Source organism: Syngnathus floridae, chromosome 3, assembly GCF_059516105.1.
Source record: "Syngnathus floridae isolate MCC-2025c chromosome 3, RoL_Sflo_1.0, whole genome shotgun sequence".
Taxonomy (NCBI): Eukaryota; Metazoa; Chordata; class Actinopteri; order Syngnathiformes; family Syngnathidae; genus Syngnathus; species Syngnathus floridae.
This window is the reverse complement of record NC_142415.1, coordinates 3,131,577-3,150,677: the sequence shown is the minus strand read 5'-3', so window position 1 is coordinate 3,150,677 and position 19,101 is coordinate 3,131,577. Positions and strand designations below refer to the sequence as shown.

The 19,101-nt window shown below is 43.7% G+C and overlaps 1 protein-coding gene across 7 annotated transcripts in view; it reads left to right on the top strand.

Annotated features, from left to right (window-relative positions):
• The first annotated feature begins 248 nt into the window (after positions 1 to 248).
• fah (fumarylacetoacetate hydrolase (fumarylacetoacetase)) overlaps positions 249 to 19,101 on the top strand; it is a 29,545-nt gene continuing 10,692 nt past the window's right edge. The window contains exons 1-11 of one of the 7 annotated variants that reach the window (XM_088370501.1): positions 253 to 469; positions 647 to 757; positions 1,428 to 1,549; positions 2,721 to 2,770; positions 3,759 to 3,849; positions 7,602 to 7,699; positions 7,974 to 8,026; positions 8,134 to 8,233; positions 9,396 to 9,526; positions 11,042 to 11,152; positions 12,971 to 14,351. In XM_088370501.1, coding sequence (XP_088226627.1) covers positions 389 to 469; positions 647 to 757; positions 1,428 to 1,549; positions 2,721 to 2,770; positions 3,759 to 3,849; positions 7,602 to 7,699; positions 7,974 to 8,026; positions 8,134 to 8,233; positions 9,396 to 9,526; positions 11,042 to 11,152; positions 12,971 to 13,042 — 1,020 coding nt within the window. In that variant the 5' untranslated portion in view covers positions 253 to 388 and the 3' untranslated portion in view covers positions 13,043 to 14,351. Of the gene's footprint in view, positions 470 to 571; positions 758 to 1,427; positions 1,550 to 2,720; positions 2,771 to 3,758; positions 3,850 to 7,601; positions 7,700 to 7,973; positions 8,027 to 8,133; positions 8,234 to 9,395; positions 9,527 to 11,041; positions 11,153 to 12,970; positions 14,352 to 15,743; positions 15,820 to 19,101 lie in introns of those variants that run through there. The other 6 variants (XM_088370497.1, XM_088370502.1, XR_015857418.1 and 3 more) reach the window with 6 other exon arrangements.

The window sequence follows — 19,101 nt, the reverse complement described above, 5'->3', positions numbered from 1 at the left end:
TTTCAACCCAAATAATAAATTTTTCACTGTAGAGCAAATAATGTGAAATTGTTCTTGCGGACGTTTTACATATATATATCCATCCATCCATTTTCTGAACCGCTTAGTCCCCACGGGGGTCGCGGGCGTGCTGGAGCCTATCCCAGCCGTCAACGGGCAGTAGGCGGGACACGTGAAGGAGGTAAAAGTGCTTAGTCATTCCACAAACTGGTTTAAATTAACTTCTGAGGGCCAAAGTGAGGGTGGATCCTACCGGCTTTTTGTGATTGGATGTGCTACAGCAGGCGAACCCGTACAAAGGCTGCAACACTTATAAACGTTCACAGATGCTGCCTGCCAGTCAGTAACTCAACGAGGTTGAACTTTGAACACTACCTCTGTAGAGAAAATGTCTTTTATAGAAGTAGATCCGGCATGTGATTTCTCTTTCCACAACCTACCATATGGTGTATTCTCCACATTGGATAATGTAAGTAATTTTGGTTTTTGTTCTATGAATTTGCATAGAACAAGAAAAGTGTAGCTTTTAACGCAATAATTTATTTTTTTGCCTGAATACTTTTTGTTACAGAAGTATGCTAAAGTAAATGTAAGAATGAACCCTGAAGGAATCACAGAGATCATTTGAAAAGTTGTATTTCCTCAGCCCAAACGTCGCATTGGGGTCGCCATTGGAGACCAGATACTGGACCTGAGTGTGGTACTCTCACTGTTTCAAGGACCTGTGATGGCCAAACATCAGGATGTCTTCCAACAGGTGTTTTCTTTACACAGTGAAGCATTGTACAGTATTTTCCTCAATAAGGCTCTAGGATTGACAAAATTAAACATCCATCCATCACGAGGGTCACAGGCGTGCTGGAGCCTCTCCCAGTTGACTTCAGGCAATAGGTGGGGGACATCCTGAAAGGTTGCCATCCAATTGCAGGGCACGCAAAGACAAACAACCATTCACACTCACACCTACGGACAATTTGGAGTTGTCAATCGGCCAACTATGTTTTGGGGGTGTGGGAGGAAACTGGGGTACGCTGAGAAAACCCACGCAGGCAAACACCACAGGAAGGCCGGAGCCGGAATCAAACCCACCACCTCTGCATTGTGAGGCAGACGTGCTAACCAGTGCCCCACTGTGCTGCCCCAAAATTAAACCGTATTACTATTTTACTTTTGCAAATTTAACAGTGGTATGACAAACTTTTTTTCAAAAACAATATTGGAAACAATATAATTACCACTGACGTCTTTCAGACATTCTAAAACCCTGGAATGGGTTCCATCACATAATTGGTGCTAGCCATATTTTCAAATATTTATTATAAACTGTTACAGCAATCCATTTTACACATACTGCTTGTCAAATCGTTACATGCTTATCCACAATGTTGGGTTTTTCTATGTATATGATCTTGTGTTCTATATTCCAGCCTACACTAAATGCTTTAATGGGTCTGGGATATGAAGCATGGAAGGAGACCAGAAGTACTTTGCAGTTTATGCTCTCAGCCAATGAGAGCACTCTCAGAGACGACTGGACTCTACGCAGTAGGTGAGTCTCTAGTATAGTTCATCATTTTCACCAAGTTACTGTTTTGTATGTTTGTATTTTGGTCATGTTATGAGTGAAGTCACACACATTTTTTTTTTCACATGATAGCACAATTGTTCTTCAAGGCATTAAGTGGAGTAAAATCAGCACCATGCTTGACAGTGGCTAAACAAGTTAGCATGTCCATCAAGCAAGTACCGTCTGGACAATTTAAGAAAAGTGTCACATACCTTCAAAATGTGTATTATGATTAATATGAAGCCAGACATCTTATGAAATCACAGCTACCAGAATCACAATACATTGATTAGCTACGTATAACATTAACTGTAGTCCTCTTTCGGAGCTGATGTTGAGAAAAGGTAGGTTCGATGATGAGCACCAGCAAGTTTTAATCACTTCACTGGTTTCTTTTATATCAAACAAATTGTTTTAGGTTCTTTACCTGACATGTTTCGGCGGTTTCTTCCGCTAAAACAAGGAAAAACAAGATGAACTTAGTACAATTACCAGCAAGTTTTATTACCTGGATTTCTCTTCTTACCGTAACTCACTGTGAGTCACTCATGTTCTTATATGACCAGTTAGTAGTTTCTTTAGCTTTATTTCAATAAACTGTTATGAAATGGGAAAAAGCATCAATGTGTCTTGGATCATGCTGATTTTAAGGTTGACTTGATTTAGATTCAGGGAACTACTTGTTTAGTTTATATTTACGACTGTCTTATGCTTGTTAATTTGTTTTTCTTCAAAATCAGCTTTTCCCTTCACCTCGTCTTCGGCATTTTTTGCATTTAACCTCCTGTTTTACTGTCCTTGTCAGGTCTGTATCATACTTTAAGTTTCCTATGTTTGGCTTCTCTGTTTTTATTCCTTTTATTTTTTAATGTGTTTGGTCTTTTAATGCTCTAGTTAGCAACAATTTCCACTGGGTTATATGTTTGGGAGTTTTCCTGACCACACGTGTGGGCTGCTTAATCTGCTACATTTTGGTCCCCTCCCATTCTTCTTTCCTCCTCTGGCAGATTAGTTTATACAAAGAAAACCTTCAAGTATTATCTCTTCACATTAATTTATTTGTTTTTTGTCTTCAAATGTGTAATTACTTTGTTGTTGCTTAATGTATCGCACTCTTGTTTTCATCTAACGTGTTTTTCTTTTGGTGTTGCAGAGCTTTTGTCCCACAGAACGCAGCCATAATGCATCTTCCCGCAGATATCGGTAGGTTGACACACAAATGCACAACATCATCACAGACATAAAAATATTCTATTTGGACAAATACAAATTTATCTGTGTGAATTATTCCAATACAGATCGATTTGAAATTAAACAAGGAAAAGATAAAATGAGACATTCTCATAATTTAAAGTTAAAGTTAAAGTCCCAATGATCGTCACACACACATCTGAGTGTGGTGAAACTTGTCCTCTGCATTTAACCCATTGCCGTGTGATTTTGATCCATCCCCTGGGGGTGAGGGGAGCAGTGAGCAGCAGCGGTGCCACGCTCAGGAATCATTTGATGATCCAATCCCCCAATTCCAACCCTTAATGCTGAGTGCCAAGCAGAGAGGCAATGGGTCCCATTTTTATAGTCTGACCCAGCCGGGGTTTGAACCCACAACCTTCTAGTCTCAGGGCGGACACTCTACCACTAGGACACTGAGCTGGTAAACAATTCCCAAGTCTCCTGCTGCAGTGTATCAGATTTTATTTGGTCAATTTACACAAGATAAAGAATTTCAAACACAAATTTGAATTTGATTGTTTCTATGTAAGTTTATAATCCAAATAGCTGTTGATGAGATTGAAGGAGAATATTATAAAATAGATAGCAAAAGGTTATTAAGCGTAGAAATCTATGATCTTATGAGCCAAGGGATCAGACCCTGAGTCAAACGTGACAAATGCAGTATAATGACAGAGATGCCAAAGTAACAGGGCAGGGCTGTTGGCTGATCAAGGATTTTCTGAAGGGCTCATGCAGTAACACTTCTTAGCTCTAGGTGAAAGTGTCTCCTTATAATGTACCAGGAAAGTACAGTATGTACTGTACTAATCAATTCAGGGTTATGCTAGTTGAATTCAAAAAGATAGTTCTTGCTTGCTTTTGAATATTACATTTAGCATATTACTCACCAAGTACATTTTACAGGTGATTTATTTGGCTTGTGGTCATTGTTTGAAATGTATTTATTTATTTACAGGTGATTACACTGACTTTTATTCATCCAGGGATCATGCAACCAATGTCGGCACTATGTTTCGAGGGAAGGAAAACGCCCTAATGCCAAACTGGTAAACTAACATTAATACTTGAATGGTACACCATCTGCAGGCAAGTGCTCTTGGCGAGAGAGGACTGTGTGAGACCAACTGCCCAGCGCTCTTGGCGTTATGATGTGAACAGTCACAGTTCAACGTTCATTTTATTGATGAAGGTGATGCTCATATTATATTAGCACAAGGGCATTCCAGCACAGCAGCATAAGCGTGACTTCTGGCCACCTCTGCCTCGATGCACAAACATAATTTATTTCCAGGTCTTTGTTGTAGGAATGCCAAGTCATCTTGCTTTCTTGGGTTAGACACTGAACTGCCTAGAACAGTGTTTCCCAACCTTTTTTCAATCACGGCACACCTTTTCATTGGAAAAAATCTCGCGGCACACCGCCAACAAAAATCTGTTAAGCTCCTATATTAAAATCAGTTATATTACAACGAAACACATACAGTCCTATTCCTATATATGTATGGAGAGTCGAATAATTTAATAGAAAAAAATACTAAATATTCTTTAAATTGTATTCCTTTTTTTAAATAAAAGTGACAGTTTTTTAAAAAGGTTTTAGACGGTGTAAGAAATAAACAATTTAAAGTGATTGTGATTAAAATAAAAGAATCAACGTGATTTTGTTTACTGTTTTAGACTAGGTCTATAAATATTGCAACAATAAGAACAAAGTCACTTTTAAAGACCCCCTGCTGTTCTGACAGCAGCTGAGTGGCTATCACAGTCGAGGAATCTCGACTTGACTGCTTATTTTACGTATGTGAAAAATAACCAATCCAGGTTCTCCGGTTGAACTGCATGCTCTGATTTCCATTAGACCACAAACACACCACAACCGTCATAGTGTCTGTCACTGTTAGCAAAAGCACACAGCAACACACACATAAACTGAATATGTGCCGATGCAATACAATCAGATTGACACAATATGAAATCTCAAGATTCTCCGATTCTCCACACATGCACGACTAGCAAGTGGCTGACCAGACCTTGCACGAACTGACCAGTGGTTTGGCGATTACAATGCGCTCCGTAATTAATATTGGACAATCCCACGGCCCAGCTGAACGTCTTTCACGGCACACCAGTGTGCCGCGGCACAGTGGTTGGGAAACACTGGTCTAGAAGATGATAGGCAAAATACTAGTATTCTCATCCGCTATAATCAGGGGTGGGTAATTCCAGTCCTCGAGGGCCGGTGTCCTGCATGTTTTCTCGGTCACCCTGTTGCAACACACCTGATTCAAATGGTCAGATAATTACCGTAATTGCCGGACTATAAGGCGCACCGGATTATAAACCGCACCAGCTAAAATTCAGGGATATTTCTTTTTTTTTCTTACATAAACCGCACCGGACTATAAGCCGCAGGTGCACACGAGTTTTTTACAAAGAGAGACAGTACATAGAAAGCCTTTTTAACGTTTTAATAACATAGTTGAACATGTATTTCTAAACATTGCCTGTGACGCAGCAGTAGTACCGCAGCAACGCGGAAGTGTGCACGCGAGTTATTAGCAAAGAAAGACTGGACACAGAAAGTTTTTTTTTAAAGCTTTAATAACATACCTTAACATTTCTTTCCAAACACTGCCTGTGACGTGGCAGTAATACCGCAGCAACACGGAAGTAACAGCAAAGTGACTGAGACGCGGCGGTAACACAGCAGCAACATAGCAGCAACACGGAAGCACAGCACTAACAGGGCTGGTTAAAAAAAACATACCAGTAAAAGTAAAAAAAGAGCCGTCTTCATCTTCCTCCTGTGCACTGAAACCATCGAAGTCTTCCTCCTTAGTGTCCGATTGGAATAGCGTTAGATATCCTTCGCCTCACACTTTCTCAGTCTCTCTTTCGTCGTCGGTTTTATGCATTTCTTCGAGTGTGAAGAGGGTCTGTTCATGCCAATCTTATTCATACACGAAGCACTAAATTACATTAAACTAGCGAGCGACACGTATAGCTCAAAAGCGGCATCATATGCATTTATTTTATCCCCCATAATGACGGTTTGTGTATAAAAGCTTCCTGTCTTTGTGTGAATGCGGGTGTGTGCGTGATGCGCGAGACGATCACGTCTTCTTCGGCGCATTATGTCTTCTTCGTCTGGCTCGCTCTTGCTTCCTGCTAGAGCGCCTCCTGAAGACCGGAGGCCGTAAAAATCCATAAGTACGCTCCAGAGTAGATACAAGATAATGTCATCAACATCGACTGCCTTTGGCTTAAAAGCGTCATCATATGCATATCTTATGTCCCCCATGATGACGGTTTGTGTATAAAGGCTTCCTTTCAGTAATGTCCGTCTTGATCGCGTTCTGCATGATGCGCGAAAAGTAAACACCAACCTGCGCGTCTTCTTCGGCGCATTATCTCTTCTTCGCCTGTCTCGGTCTTGCTTCCTGCTAGAGCGCCCCCTGGAGGCCGGAGGCCGTAAAAATCCATAAGTACGCCGCGCCGCCGTTTAAGGTTCAAAGTAACCTTCTGAATAAAATGCATTAATAGTTCACATTCATTACAACTTGTTTTTGGTGAGCAAAATGTCAGAAGAATTGAATTTAAATGCTGATTGATTGGGTTTTACAATGCAGATGGTCCAAACAGCGCCACTGCTATGTGTAATCTCTGAGTGATATGGCAGAGTAAGAGAAAGGGTTTAGAGCACAGGTGTCAAACTCAAGGACCGGGGGCCAGATACGGCCCGCCACATCATTCTATGTGGCCCGCGAAGACAAATTGTGCATCAAATTTGTGTGTCATTCCTAGAATTGCAAATTGTCTTCACTTTTAATAATATCTTTTTTTTTTTTAAATATTTGACCAGTTTTTACTCGTCTGATTCGAAAACGAGTTATTTGTCAGTTTGTTTGGTAGCTTTTACTGTATATAATATGAGGTGCTCAGACATTTATTTGGGTTGACAGTCATAACGGCCGTCCGAAAGAAGCTATGACGACAATGTGGCCCGCGAAAAAAATGAGTTTGACACCCCTGCTTTAAAGCATTAAGAGTTTGTTTTGTAGCTTTTACTGTATATAATAGTGTTAAGAGTAATAGTGATCAAGTCATCACAAAAATCCCGAAAAAAATCTTATATAAGCCGCACCTGACTATAAGCCGCAGGGTCCAAAATTTTGGGAAAAAGTCGCGGTTTATAGTCCGGAAATTACGGTAGCAAGGTCTGCAGAAGTTGGACAACTATCCTGATCATTTGAATCAGGTGTGTTGCAGCAAGGAGACCTATAAAACATGCAGGACACCGGCCCTCGAGGACTGGAATTGCCCACCCCTGCGCGATATCCTCATGGTGATTTTGTCACCTCTTTCAGTTGAATTTGGGTTGGAGATTATGTAGTCATACAAGAGTACTATTGTACACTATGTGTATGACAAGGCTGAGTTCCCCTTTTATAAACAGCCCAAGCCTGAGAGGCCAGACATTGTTGCTGCACGAAAGAAGCTGGCTCAGAGTCTCTCTTTCCAAAAAAAAATCCAATTCCAAATCATCCAGATTATTTTAGAGAGGAAAAGTTGTAGCCCAACTAATATAATTTTGATAAATTGGAGTTCCGCATAGTAATTACTTTTGTCTTGCTTCAATTATCCACTAAATAAAAATAAAACCTGAACTATTGTGTTCTTCATATTCTGTATTTCAGAAGCAATGTCCCTCAGATAATTATGGTACCTAAAAAACAGTTAAAACAATTTGATTAGTATTTTTTATTGTCTTTATTAATTGGCACTTTATCTTGTGCAGGCTAAGACTTCCCGTGGGATATCATGGTAGAGCATCATCTGTGGTTGTTTCTGGTACGCCCATTCGTCGTCCTTTGGGCCAGATGAGACCCGACCAGAGTAAGTTCACAATGGCACAACTCTAAGTTTGGACTATGCTGATTATTGTTGACCAAACGTACCAGTAAATGAAGTGCATGCATAAAAATTTCCAACAATATGAGTATAAATGTTATATTTTAGCTAAAGAAAAAGCCTTTACGTCTTATTATATTATTAAATGATAAATTGTTACACAGTGCATTCTACACATTATGAATATTTCAGAACAGAGAACAGTACAAGTGATCATAAATGATGAAAGTTACAGCAATGTTACTTTCCTTTGTTGCAGCAAAACCTCCTGTGTTTGGTCCATCAAAGCAATTGGACATTGAACTGGAAATGGTGATTATATTTTTCTCTCATTTTATCACATGCATATTTGTAAATGTAACTTGAAATATATATATTTTTAAATATCTAAAAATATACATGTTGTATTCTCTGTTTAGGCTTTCTTTGTTGGCAGGGGGAATTTGCTTGGGGAGCCAATCCCCATTGAGAAAGCCCGTGAACATATCTTTGGCATGGTACTTATGAACGATTGGAGTGGTAAGAACATCTGCACAACCATCACTTGCCCTACATTAAATTTACAAAAATAAATTCCAAAACATCCAAAACTAAATTATCAATTATGTAAAAGAATACAGATTTTTGAGCAGGTTAGGGAGGAGAGCATCATAGACCAGTACTTCATTTAACTTAATATTTACTGAACAACTATGTAAAATGAGCATAAAATAAATAATACATTGTCACACAACCTTCGCACAATTGTTCACATCGGCCGGACGTGCACACTTTTCCAATTTTTTTTTACCTTCATTTACCCATACAAGCTGTGTTGGCATATTTGAAACATTACCAACAGACAAATATTTAATGTATTTTAAGGCCCCTATTTAGGTATAATAAAAGACACAATTTCTGAATTTTAAAGGTAATGCAGGTTTTCAGGGTAAGCGCGGGGGGGGGAGACAGTGTATAAGCAAGACGGTTCAAATGGGCAATGTTAATTTGCAGACATTTAAATTTGAAAGCATACTTGTACTTTGATTTTATCCTGCATTATAGATGTAAATGCCGTCCCTTCATATTTTGTCAGACAGACATAGTAGATGAAGATTACATGGCAAAGTCAACTCCCATCAATTCGATAACGTTCCAAGTCTCTAAAGAATGATGATTGCTCAGAAATCCCTTAAAATAGTAAAATCTATAGTATTGTTTCATACTCTCATGTAATCCTGTATGGATGTATGATTGCTCCTCGATTTAGGAAGCCTTTGTACCTCAAAATATTTTTAACATTAGTTTACTGGAACTTATATTTCAGTACGGAGGCTACGTTTATATGATGACAATCTGAACAAGATGCAAAAGTGGCGTCTCATCACCAGTTTTTATTTTGCGTTTTATGAGCGTTTATCAGACAGAATGTGAATATGGCGGCGCGTGAGTGTGTGGGATTTTATTCTGTACGTTATGCTGTACTGCCCAGGCGTACAACCTCCCTCCGTTGCTCATTTGCGTTCTACGTCAATGATCTGCTACGAAAGCCAAAAAATTAACAGACACACCATCTAGTTCCCCTCTCCATTCAGTCTAAGTAATTAGTAAGTGAGGTTAGAATATAAAGACTAAATAACCTGTGCTTGTCTGTGTATAGCAACAAAAGACCTCATGTTCATGAACATATAATCTCTTTCAGCTCGGGACATTCAAACTTGGGAGTATGTCCCTCTGGGTCCATTCTTGGGGAAGAACTTCGGAACAACAATCTCACCCTGGGTGGTCCCCATGGAGGCCTTGTTACCCTTTGCAGAGCCTAATCCCATTCAGGTTTGACCATAGATGCAAACACTATAAATTCGTGTGCTATCAAACTGTGAATGAGCTGGCAACATCAAGTGTTGGTATTTTCATAGATGCACACTTGGCATATTTAGAAACAAGTCGTTTGCGCCATCGTGAGTGTGAACATCTGACTTCCTTTGCAGCCACTTGAAGCGTCTCTTATAATTGCCTTTAAATTCCATGTGTGTGTGAGAGGCACACAGTCCTTGGCATGACAGAAGCAGAAACTCATTTGCTAGAGTACATCCAGGAGCTTGAGGTTTGAGTATGTTAATATGGAACTGCGGTCAGACCTGTATGGGCAATCACAGATAACTGCTGTGAAGTTGGAACTTGGCGACTGACTTCCACCCTGACAGTACGTGTTCGTTTGTGACATGATATAAAGCAGGGGTGTCAAACTCATTTTTTTCGCGGGCCGCGTTGTAGTTATAGCTTATTTCGGAGGGCCATTATGACTGTCAACCCAAATAAATGTATGAGCACCTCATATTATATACAGTAAAAGCTACAAAACAAACTGACGAACAACTCGCTTTCAAATCAAGATTCAAGAGTTTTTATTCGCCATGTTTGAGCGTGCCAAACAAGGAATTTGACTTCGGTAAATCACAGTCTCTGTTCAACATTTAGGTGACTAATAACAACACTCAGGAGATGTGAAAAATGGCAAATATTCTCAAACATCCCCTGATCTTAAACTCCCAAGAGGGCAAGGAAAAACTCAAAACTCCAGCTAGGGGAAATGAAAAACCTTGAGAAGAGACCACAGATGGGAGGGTCCCTCTTCTAGGATGACCAGGCTGCAATGGATGCAGAGAAGACACAGTACAAACAGTGTAGACAATTAAAAAAAGTTGTGGAGAGCAGGATGTTATTGCACAGTAATGACTCTGAGACTCTAAGAGTGGTGTGAGTTCATCAGAGCAACTGCCTGGGGGAAGAAGCTGTCTCTGTGTCTGCTGGTTTTGGCGTACAGAGCTCTATAACGCCGTCTGGAGGGGAGTAGTTCAAACAGACTGCAACCTGGGTGAGAAGGGTCTGTAGAGATGTTACTTGCGCGTTTCCTGGTCCTGGACAGGTACAAGTCTTGGATAGATGGGAGGTTGATTCCAATTAGACGAAAAAAAAAGTCAGTTTAAAAAAAAAAAAAAAGATATTAAAAGTGAAGACAATTTGCAATTCTAGTAATGACACGAATTTGATGCAAAATTTGTCTTTGCGGGCCACATAAAATGATGTGGCAGCCCGTATCTGGCCCCCGGACCTTGAGTTTGATACCGTGATGTAAAGGATTAAAGGCATTACAGACGATCTTTCCAACAGCTCAGAAACCAGAGCCTATTTGTCCGTTTTTGAATATTGCGTATGCGCAGGTCCCTCTTCCCCACCCTTCGCTGTTGTTTTTAGGAAACGCCTCCACACTCTCATGCATGGGCGCCATATTTGAAGTTGTTTTCTCAAAGACGTCAAAAACAGGCTTTTTTTTTTTTTTGCAAGAACCTCACATCATCACGACGTTCATCAGACATTTTCACTCAGAAGTCAAGCAGGGAACGCTACAATGAAGCCAGAGTGTCCGAAATTTGCAGAGTTTTAATCACATTACAGGTACAGTACTTGGCGCAGAGACGTGAGCGAGCATGAATATCAAAAAGGAAATAAAACACAAAAAGCAGATTGATTGACTAGTTAACTGATCAATTTTGCCATCATTCACGCCTGCACAATGATTGGTTGAGGTTGTTCCTCACAGAGCGCGCGATTTATAGATATTAATATACATATTTTAAGACGGGCTATTTAACAGTCCATCTGTGGTAAGTGGGGAGAAATTTGAGAAATATTACAAAATATATTCTAAATAAGTATCTCTCTAATACCTTTAAACTTGCATTATGTGTATACACTGTCACGGAATGAGTGGAGCTGGGTGACCAAATGCAGCTTGGACCAGGGTTTATTGAGGCAAAAGGTAGTTGGAAGGGAGGATGAGGGGAACAAACCAACAGAACCGGTAAACTAACATAACTTCACGGAGACAGAGTGACAGGGAACCGACAGACCAACTTGGTGAGAAACTAACCGAACCGAAAGACGAGACAAACCAGCGTGACTACAGACGAGAGATGAGAACAATCCGACAGGGGAGTGAGGGGCAGACAGGACTTAAAAATACGACGGGTAAAAAGAGGCAAGTGACTGTGATTACATTGATTGTGAGGTAACACAGTAGGGGAGGGACGACGCGAACAGAAACCATGGTAACATATACCCATAATAAAACAACCGGGGACGAGTCGTGACACACAGCCTGTTACTAATCATTGCCTTCACGGAAGTCGAAATTTGGTTCATAAGGGGATGCAAGCAATTGAGAGAAAAGTTCATAAGTATAGACGTTCACAAGTAGAGGCACCACTGCATATAATTCACATATTCAGGTACGATTTATTTGTTAAATTCTTGTTAATTAAACTTAATTCTTGTTGATTTTAATTAATTAAATTTGATATTGTGGGCTATACTGTTATTGTGAAGGGATGCAATTGATTCAGTGATCTGAATTTTGAATTATATTGCTCAGTACTAAAAGTCAGAAATATCTGATAACAGTAACAAAAAAATCTAATGAAGGCTATACCGTATTTTTCGGACTAAAAGTCGCTCCGGAATATAGGTCGCATTAGCCATGAAATGCACAGTAACGTGAAAAAAAACATATATAAGTCGCTCCGGAGTATAAGTCGCATTTTGGGGGAAATTTATTCGACAAAATCCAACACCAAGAACAGACATGAACAAGCAACAACAGGCTAAACGATAGGTATGCTAACATGACATAAACACAAACGAAGAGCTGAGAACGGGCCTGACGTAACATTCTGAGTTATTCAAATAACTATTACATAAATAACACGTTTATAAAACCATCTGTGTCACTCCAATTCATTAAATCTATTGATTGTCCTTTATGTTAACAATGCCGGCCGGCCGCGCGCCGCTGACGGTGCTTGCACTTCAAAATATTCCACAGGCCCATATAACGATATATAAATTATATATCAAATAACTATTATATAAGCAATAATATTATCAAACCATCTGTGTCACTCCAAATCATTAAATCCATCGCTCAAATTCCTCATCCTTTGTCAACAACGCCGCGCGTGCGCCCTGACGTCAGCCTCGTTGTTATTCCACAGATCTAGTGTATAACTATATTGTAGCGTTAACAAAGTACAAGGAAAGACGTGGGTTTGGTAAACGGCTCTTTATTTAACAAAACAAGAGTTCAACGAGCCAACAACTACTGAACTGTAACGATAAAAACATATACAAGTTGCTACACGAAATAAAATATATCAAATAACTACAACATAAATAGCTCACCGTCACACGGCCCCAAGCACCGGTGTTGACTTCCAGGCGTGTGGCGGCGTGGACTTCCATCCCCGGAGGTGGCACTTCCAGGCACGGAGGTGGAAGAGAGCTCCATAGAATAGGACCGGGCGTGCATAAAAGCCATGTCCGAGCCCCATCCACCGTCCCCGGACAGCTACCCGGCCAAGCGCCGGCCCCCGACTTCCATCCACGGAGGTGAAATAGAGCTCCGTATAGTAGGACCGGGCGTGCGGAAAAGCCATGTCTGAGCCCCATCCACCGTCCCCGGACAGCAACCCGGCCGAGCGCCGGCCCCCGACTTCCATCCATGGAGGTAAAAGAGAGCTTTGTGGAGTAGAACCGGGTGTACGTAGAAGCCATAATAGTTTTTCAAACCTTCTGTGTCACTCCAAATCATTAAATCCTTCAAACTCTTCGTCCTCCATGTCACTTACAAACAAAGCCGCTAATGATGCCGGTAGTACGTGGGGCCCTTCGTCATCTTCGTCATCCCGTGATCAAATCTTTGTCCTTTATACAAACAACCGCCACGTGCTGACGTCACTTGAAATTCAAATTACAGTAATCCCTTGCTACATCGCGGTTCGTTTATCGCAGTTTCACTTTTTTTTTTATTTTGAAAATTTGTGAAAAAATTCACATATTAGTCGCTCCTCTGTATAAGTCGTCCCCCCCCACCAAAACTACAAAAAAAACGTGACTTATAGTCCGAAAATTACGGTAATTACAATTAGGTGGTGGAGGGGTTCGCGTGACCCTATGATCCTAGGAGCCATGTTGTCTTGGGCTTCATGCCCCTGGTAGAGTCACCCATGGCAAACAGGTCCTAGGTGAGGGGCCAGACAAAACACGGCTCACAGAAGCCCCTTATGACGATTGAAATAAATGGATTGCGTTGTCCCTCGCCCGGACGCGGGTCACCGGGGCCCCCCTCTGGAGCCAGGCCTGGAGGCGGGGCTCGAAGGCGAGCATCTGATGGCCGGGCCTTCACCCATGGGGCCCGGCCGGGCACAGCCCGAAAAGGAAACGTGGGTCCCCCTTCCTATGGGCTCACCACCTGTGGGAGGGGCCAAAGGGGTCGGGTGCAGTGTACGCTGGGTGGCGGCCAAAGGCAGGGACCTTGGCGGTCTGATCCCCGGCTGCAGAAGCTGGCTCTTGGGACATGGAATGTCACCTCTCTGGCTGGAAAGGAGCCCGAGCTGGTGTGCGAGGCAGAAAAGTTCCGACTAGACATAGTCGGACTTGCCTCCACGCACAGTTTGGGTTCCGGTACAAGCCCTCTTGAGAGGGGCTGAACTGTCTTCCACTCTGGAGTTGCCCACAGTGAGAGGCATCGAGCAGGTGTGGGTATACTTATTGCCCCCTGGCTGGGCGCCTGCACATTGGGGTTCACCCCGGTGAACGAGAGGGTAGCCTCCCTCCGCCTTCGGGTGGGGGGACGGGTCCTGACTGTTGTTTATGTCTATGTACCAAACGGCAGCTCAGAGTACCCACCCTTCTTGGAGTCCCTGGAGGAAGTGCTGGAGAGCGCTCCTTCTGGGGACTCCATCGTTCTACTGGGTGACTTCAATGCTCACGTGGGCAATGACAGTGAGACCTGGAAGGGCGTGATTGGGAGGAACGGCCCCCCCGATCTGAACCCGAGCGGTGTTCTATTATTGGACTTCTGTGCTCGACACGGATTTTCAATAATGAACACCATGTTCAAACATAAGGGTGTCCATGTGTGCACTTGGCACCAGGACACCCAAGGCCGCAATTCGATGATCGACTTTGTAGTCGTGTCATCGGATTTGCGGCCGCATGTTTTGGACACTCGGGTGAAGAGAGTGGCGGAGCTGTCAACTGATCACCACCTGGTGGTGGGTTGGCTCCGATGGTGGGGGAAGATGCCGGTCCGACCTGGCAGACCCAAACGCTCTGTGAGGGTCTGCTGGGAACGTCTGGCAGAACCCCCTGTCAGGAAGAGCTTCAACTCCCACCTCCGGCAGAGCTTTTCCCACGTCCCGGGGGAGGTGGGGGACATCGAGTCCGAGTGGACCATGTTCCGCGCCTCCATTGTTGAGGCGGCCGACCAAAGCTGTGGCTGTAAGGTCGTTGGTGCCTGTCGTGGCGGCAATCCCCGAACCCGCTGGTGGACACCGGCGGTAAGGGATGCTGTCAAGCTGAAGGAGTCCTATCGGGCCGTTTTGGCCTGCGGGACTCCGGGGACGGCCCAGGACGCGCTGGAGAGACTATGTCTCTCAGCTGGCCTGGGAACGCTTTGGGATCCCCCGGGATGAGCTGGATGAAGTGGCTGGGGAGAGGGAAGTCTGGGAGTCCCTCCTGAAGCTGCTGCCCCCGCGACCCGATCCCGGATAAGCGGAAGAAGATGGATGGATGGATGGATGGATGGATGGATGGATGGATGGATGGATGGATGGATGGATGGATGGATGGATGGACAATTAGGCACTTGGACCTGCATTGTAAATCTAGCCTCAAGAATGAATGAATCAGTCATTTTGCCATTTAGAATTGTACTTTATTCCTTATTTCAGCCTACGGCAACATGTATTAACTTCGAAGTTTCTTAATTACCTCTAGAATATACTTCATGTCATTCAGTTTTTGCATATTTCTGGCTCCTTTGCATAGAATGATGAGGTGAATATAGCATAGGCCATAATTTTAATATTGGGGAAGATTGTGTGTTTTCATCATTATATATTTGTTTTATTATTTAATAGACTACTTCTATGAGTGTTGTAAAATGTAGTTTCTTTGACCCACCCCCGTCCCCGACCTCTTCTTACAGGATCCACAGCCACTCCCCTACCTCCAACATGAAGATGCATACACATTCAACATCAATCTATTTGTATCACTAAAAGGTATGAAGGAAACGAACTTTTTCTTACTATGTGAATTTGTCTAACAACCCCCACACACTGACTCAAGTTTTGTACTCCATGGGTTACACAATTCTTCCTGTCTCTCACCCACTTGGTTTCACGTTATAACATGAGCTTCCACCTATTCTTAACCAAACATTATGTAACCCTTCCTGCTCACATAATTCTCTATCACAGGTGCACATGCTCTGAATTGAAAAGCACTTTTACATAGAAAACAAACACAATTCTCAGTTGTCAGCTTTGTTGTCTAAATGTAAATAAAAACAAAATATGTACAGTGATTTGAAGACAAGATGTTTAATGTTAAATATTCACTCATTTTGAATTTGAAGCCTGAAGCACATTCCAAAATAGCTGGGACAGGCAGACTACATTTTACTACATCTCCTTTCCTTTTAATAACACCCAATAATCTGTTGTGAAATGAGGACAGCAAATGTTAAAACTTGGTTGGAGGAATTCTTGCTTGCTGTCAGTTGCTCAAAAGTCCAAGATCTTCATTGTCATGTTACGTTTAATAACGCACCAAAAGTTTTCAATGGGACACTCATCTGGACTGCTAGCATGCCAGTCAAGGTTTCAGACTTTTTCACTGCAAAGCTATACTGTTGTAACTTGCAGAATGCGTCTAGGTGTTGTCTTGATGGAAAATAAAGCAAGAACATGTCTGAAAAAGACATTGCTTGGATGGCAGTGTATGTAAGTCCAAAACCTGGAGGAACCTTTTAGAATCACTGGTTCCATCAGAGATGTGCACATTACCCAACACAGATATTGTCTTTTGAACTTTGTGCGAATAAAAATCTAGCTGCTCCTTTTTCTTTTAGGCCTCGAGCACAGGACAAATTGCGCACACAGTTTTTCACAAAGTGGTCAAAATCGTCCATCTTTAGTTGTGAACAACTAACTTAGCTTGTTGGGGCTTTTTTTTTTCTTTTTTCATACCCCAACATGAAACTCACCTGTTGCCAATTAACATGTTCCAAACTGGTGTTTGTTGTTGTGCCAGTTTCCAGTTTTTGGGAATATGTTAAAGGCATCAAATTCAAAGTATTTAAAAAAAAACAATCACGTTCATCAGTTTGAACATAAAATACCTTGTCTTTGTGTATTCAGTTGAATATAGGTTGGACATTTTTAATGTGTTCATTTCATTTACATTTTACACAAAGGTAGTGGTCTCGATTTCATCTCCTGCCCTCCCTGTGTGGAGTTTGCATGTTCTCCCCATGGCTTTGTGAGTTTTCCCGAGGACTCCATTTTCCTCCCACATCCCAAAAACATGCTTGATGGGCCGATTGAGCACTCCAAATTGCCCATAAGTATGAGTGCGGATGGTTGTTCGTCTCTGTGTGCCCTGCAATTGGCTGGCAACCAGTTCAGGGTGTCCGCCACCTACTGCCCTGTGACTGCTGGGATAGGCTCCAGCATGCCTGCGACCCCCGTGGGGACGAACGGTACCGTTAATGATTTATCCATCCATCCATCTTCTTGCGCTTATCCGGGGTCGGGTCGCGGGGGCAGCAGCTTTAGGAGGGACTCCCAGACTTCCCTCTCCCCAGCCACTTCATCCAGCTCATCCCGGGGGATCCCAAGGCGTTCCCAGGCCAGCTGAGAGACATAGTCTCTCCAGCGCGTCCTGGGTCGTCCCCGGGGTCTCCTACCGGTGGGACATGCCCGTAACACCTCCACAGGGAGGCGTCCAGGAGGCATCCTGATAAGATGCCCGAGCCACCTCATCTGGCTCCTCTCAACGTGGAGGAGTAGCGACTCTACTCCGAGTCTCTCCCGGATGACCGAGCTTCTCACCCTATCTCTAAGGGAGAGCCCGGACATCCTGCGGAGAAAACTCATTTCGGCCGCTTGTATCCGGGATCTCGTTCTTTCGGTCACGACCCATAGCTCGTGACCATAGGTGAGGGTAGGAGCGTAAATCGACCGGTAAATTGAGAGCTTTGCCTTTTGGCTCAGCTCTCTCTTCACCACAACGAACCGGTACAGGGTCCGCATTACTGCCGACGCTGCACCGATCCGCCTGTCGATCTCGCGCTCCATCCTCCCCTCACTCGTGAACAAGACTCCAAGATACTTGAACTCCTCCACTTGGGGCAGGATCTCATCCCCGATCCGGAGAGGGCATTCCACCCTTTTCCGATCGAGGACCATGGACTCGGATTTGGAGGTGCTGACCCTCATCCCGACCGCTTCACACTCGGCTGCGAACCGTTCCAGCGAGAGCTGGAGATCTCGGCCTGAAGAAGCCAACAGCACCACGTCATCTGCAAAAAGCAGAGACGCGATGCTGAGGTCCCCAAACCGGACCCCCTCAACGCCTCGGCTGCGCCTAGAAATTCTGTCCATAAAAATTATGAACAGAATTGGTGACAAAGGGCAGCCTTGGCGGAGTCCAACCCTCACTGGGAACGAATCCGACTTACTGCCAGAAATGCGGACCAGACTCTGGCATCGGCGATACAGCCCTTATCAGTTGGCTCGGCACCCCGTACTCCCGAAGCACCCTCCACAGAACCTCCCGAGGGACACGGTCAAACGCCTTCTCCAAGTCCACAAAACACATGTGGACTGGTTGGGCGAACTCCCATGCACCCTCGAGGATCCTGCCGAGGGTGTAGAGCTGGTCCACTGTTCCACGGCCAGGACGAAAGCCACACTGCTCCTCCTGAATCCGAGGTTCGACCTCCCGACGGACCCTCCTCTCCAGCACCCCTGAATAGACCTTACCAGGGAGGCTGAGGAGTGTGATTCCCCTGTAATTGGAACACACCCTCCGGTCCCCCTTCTTAAAGAGGGGAACCACCACCCCAGTCTGCCAATCCAGAGGCACTGTCCCCGATGTCCACGCAACGTTGTAGAGGCGTGTCAGCCATGACAGCCCCACAACATCCAGAGCCTTTAAGAACTCCGGGCGGATCTCATCCACCCCCGGGGCCTTGCCACCGAGGAGTTTTTTGACTACCTCAGTGACTTCGGCCCCAGAGATTGGAGAATCCGCCTCAGAGTCTCCAGGCCCTGCTTCCTCAATGGAAGGCGTGTAGGTAGAATTGAGGAGGTCTTCGAAGTACTCTCCCCACCGACTCACGACGTCCCGAGTCGAGGTCAACAGCACGCCATCCCCACTGTAAACAGTGTTGACGTTGCACTGCTTCCCCCTCCTGAGACGCCGGATGGTGGACCAGAATTTCCTCGAAGCCGTCCGAAAGTAATTCTCCATGGCCTCACCGAACTCCTCCCACGCCC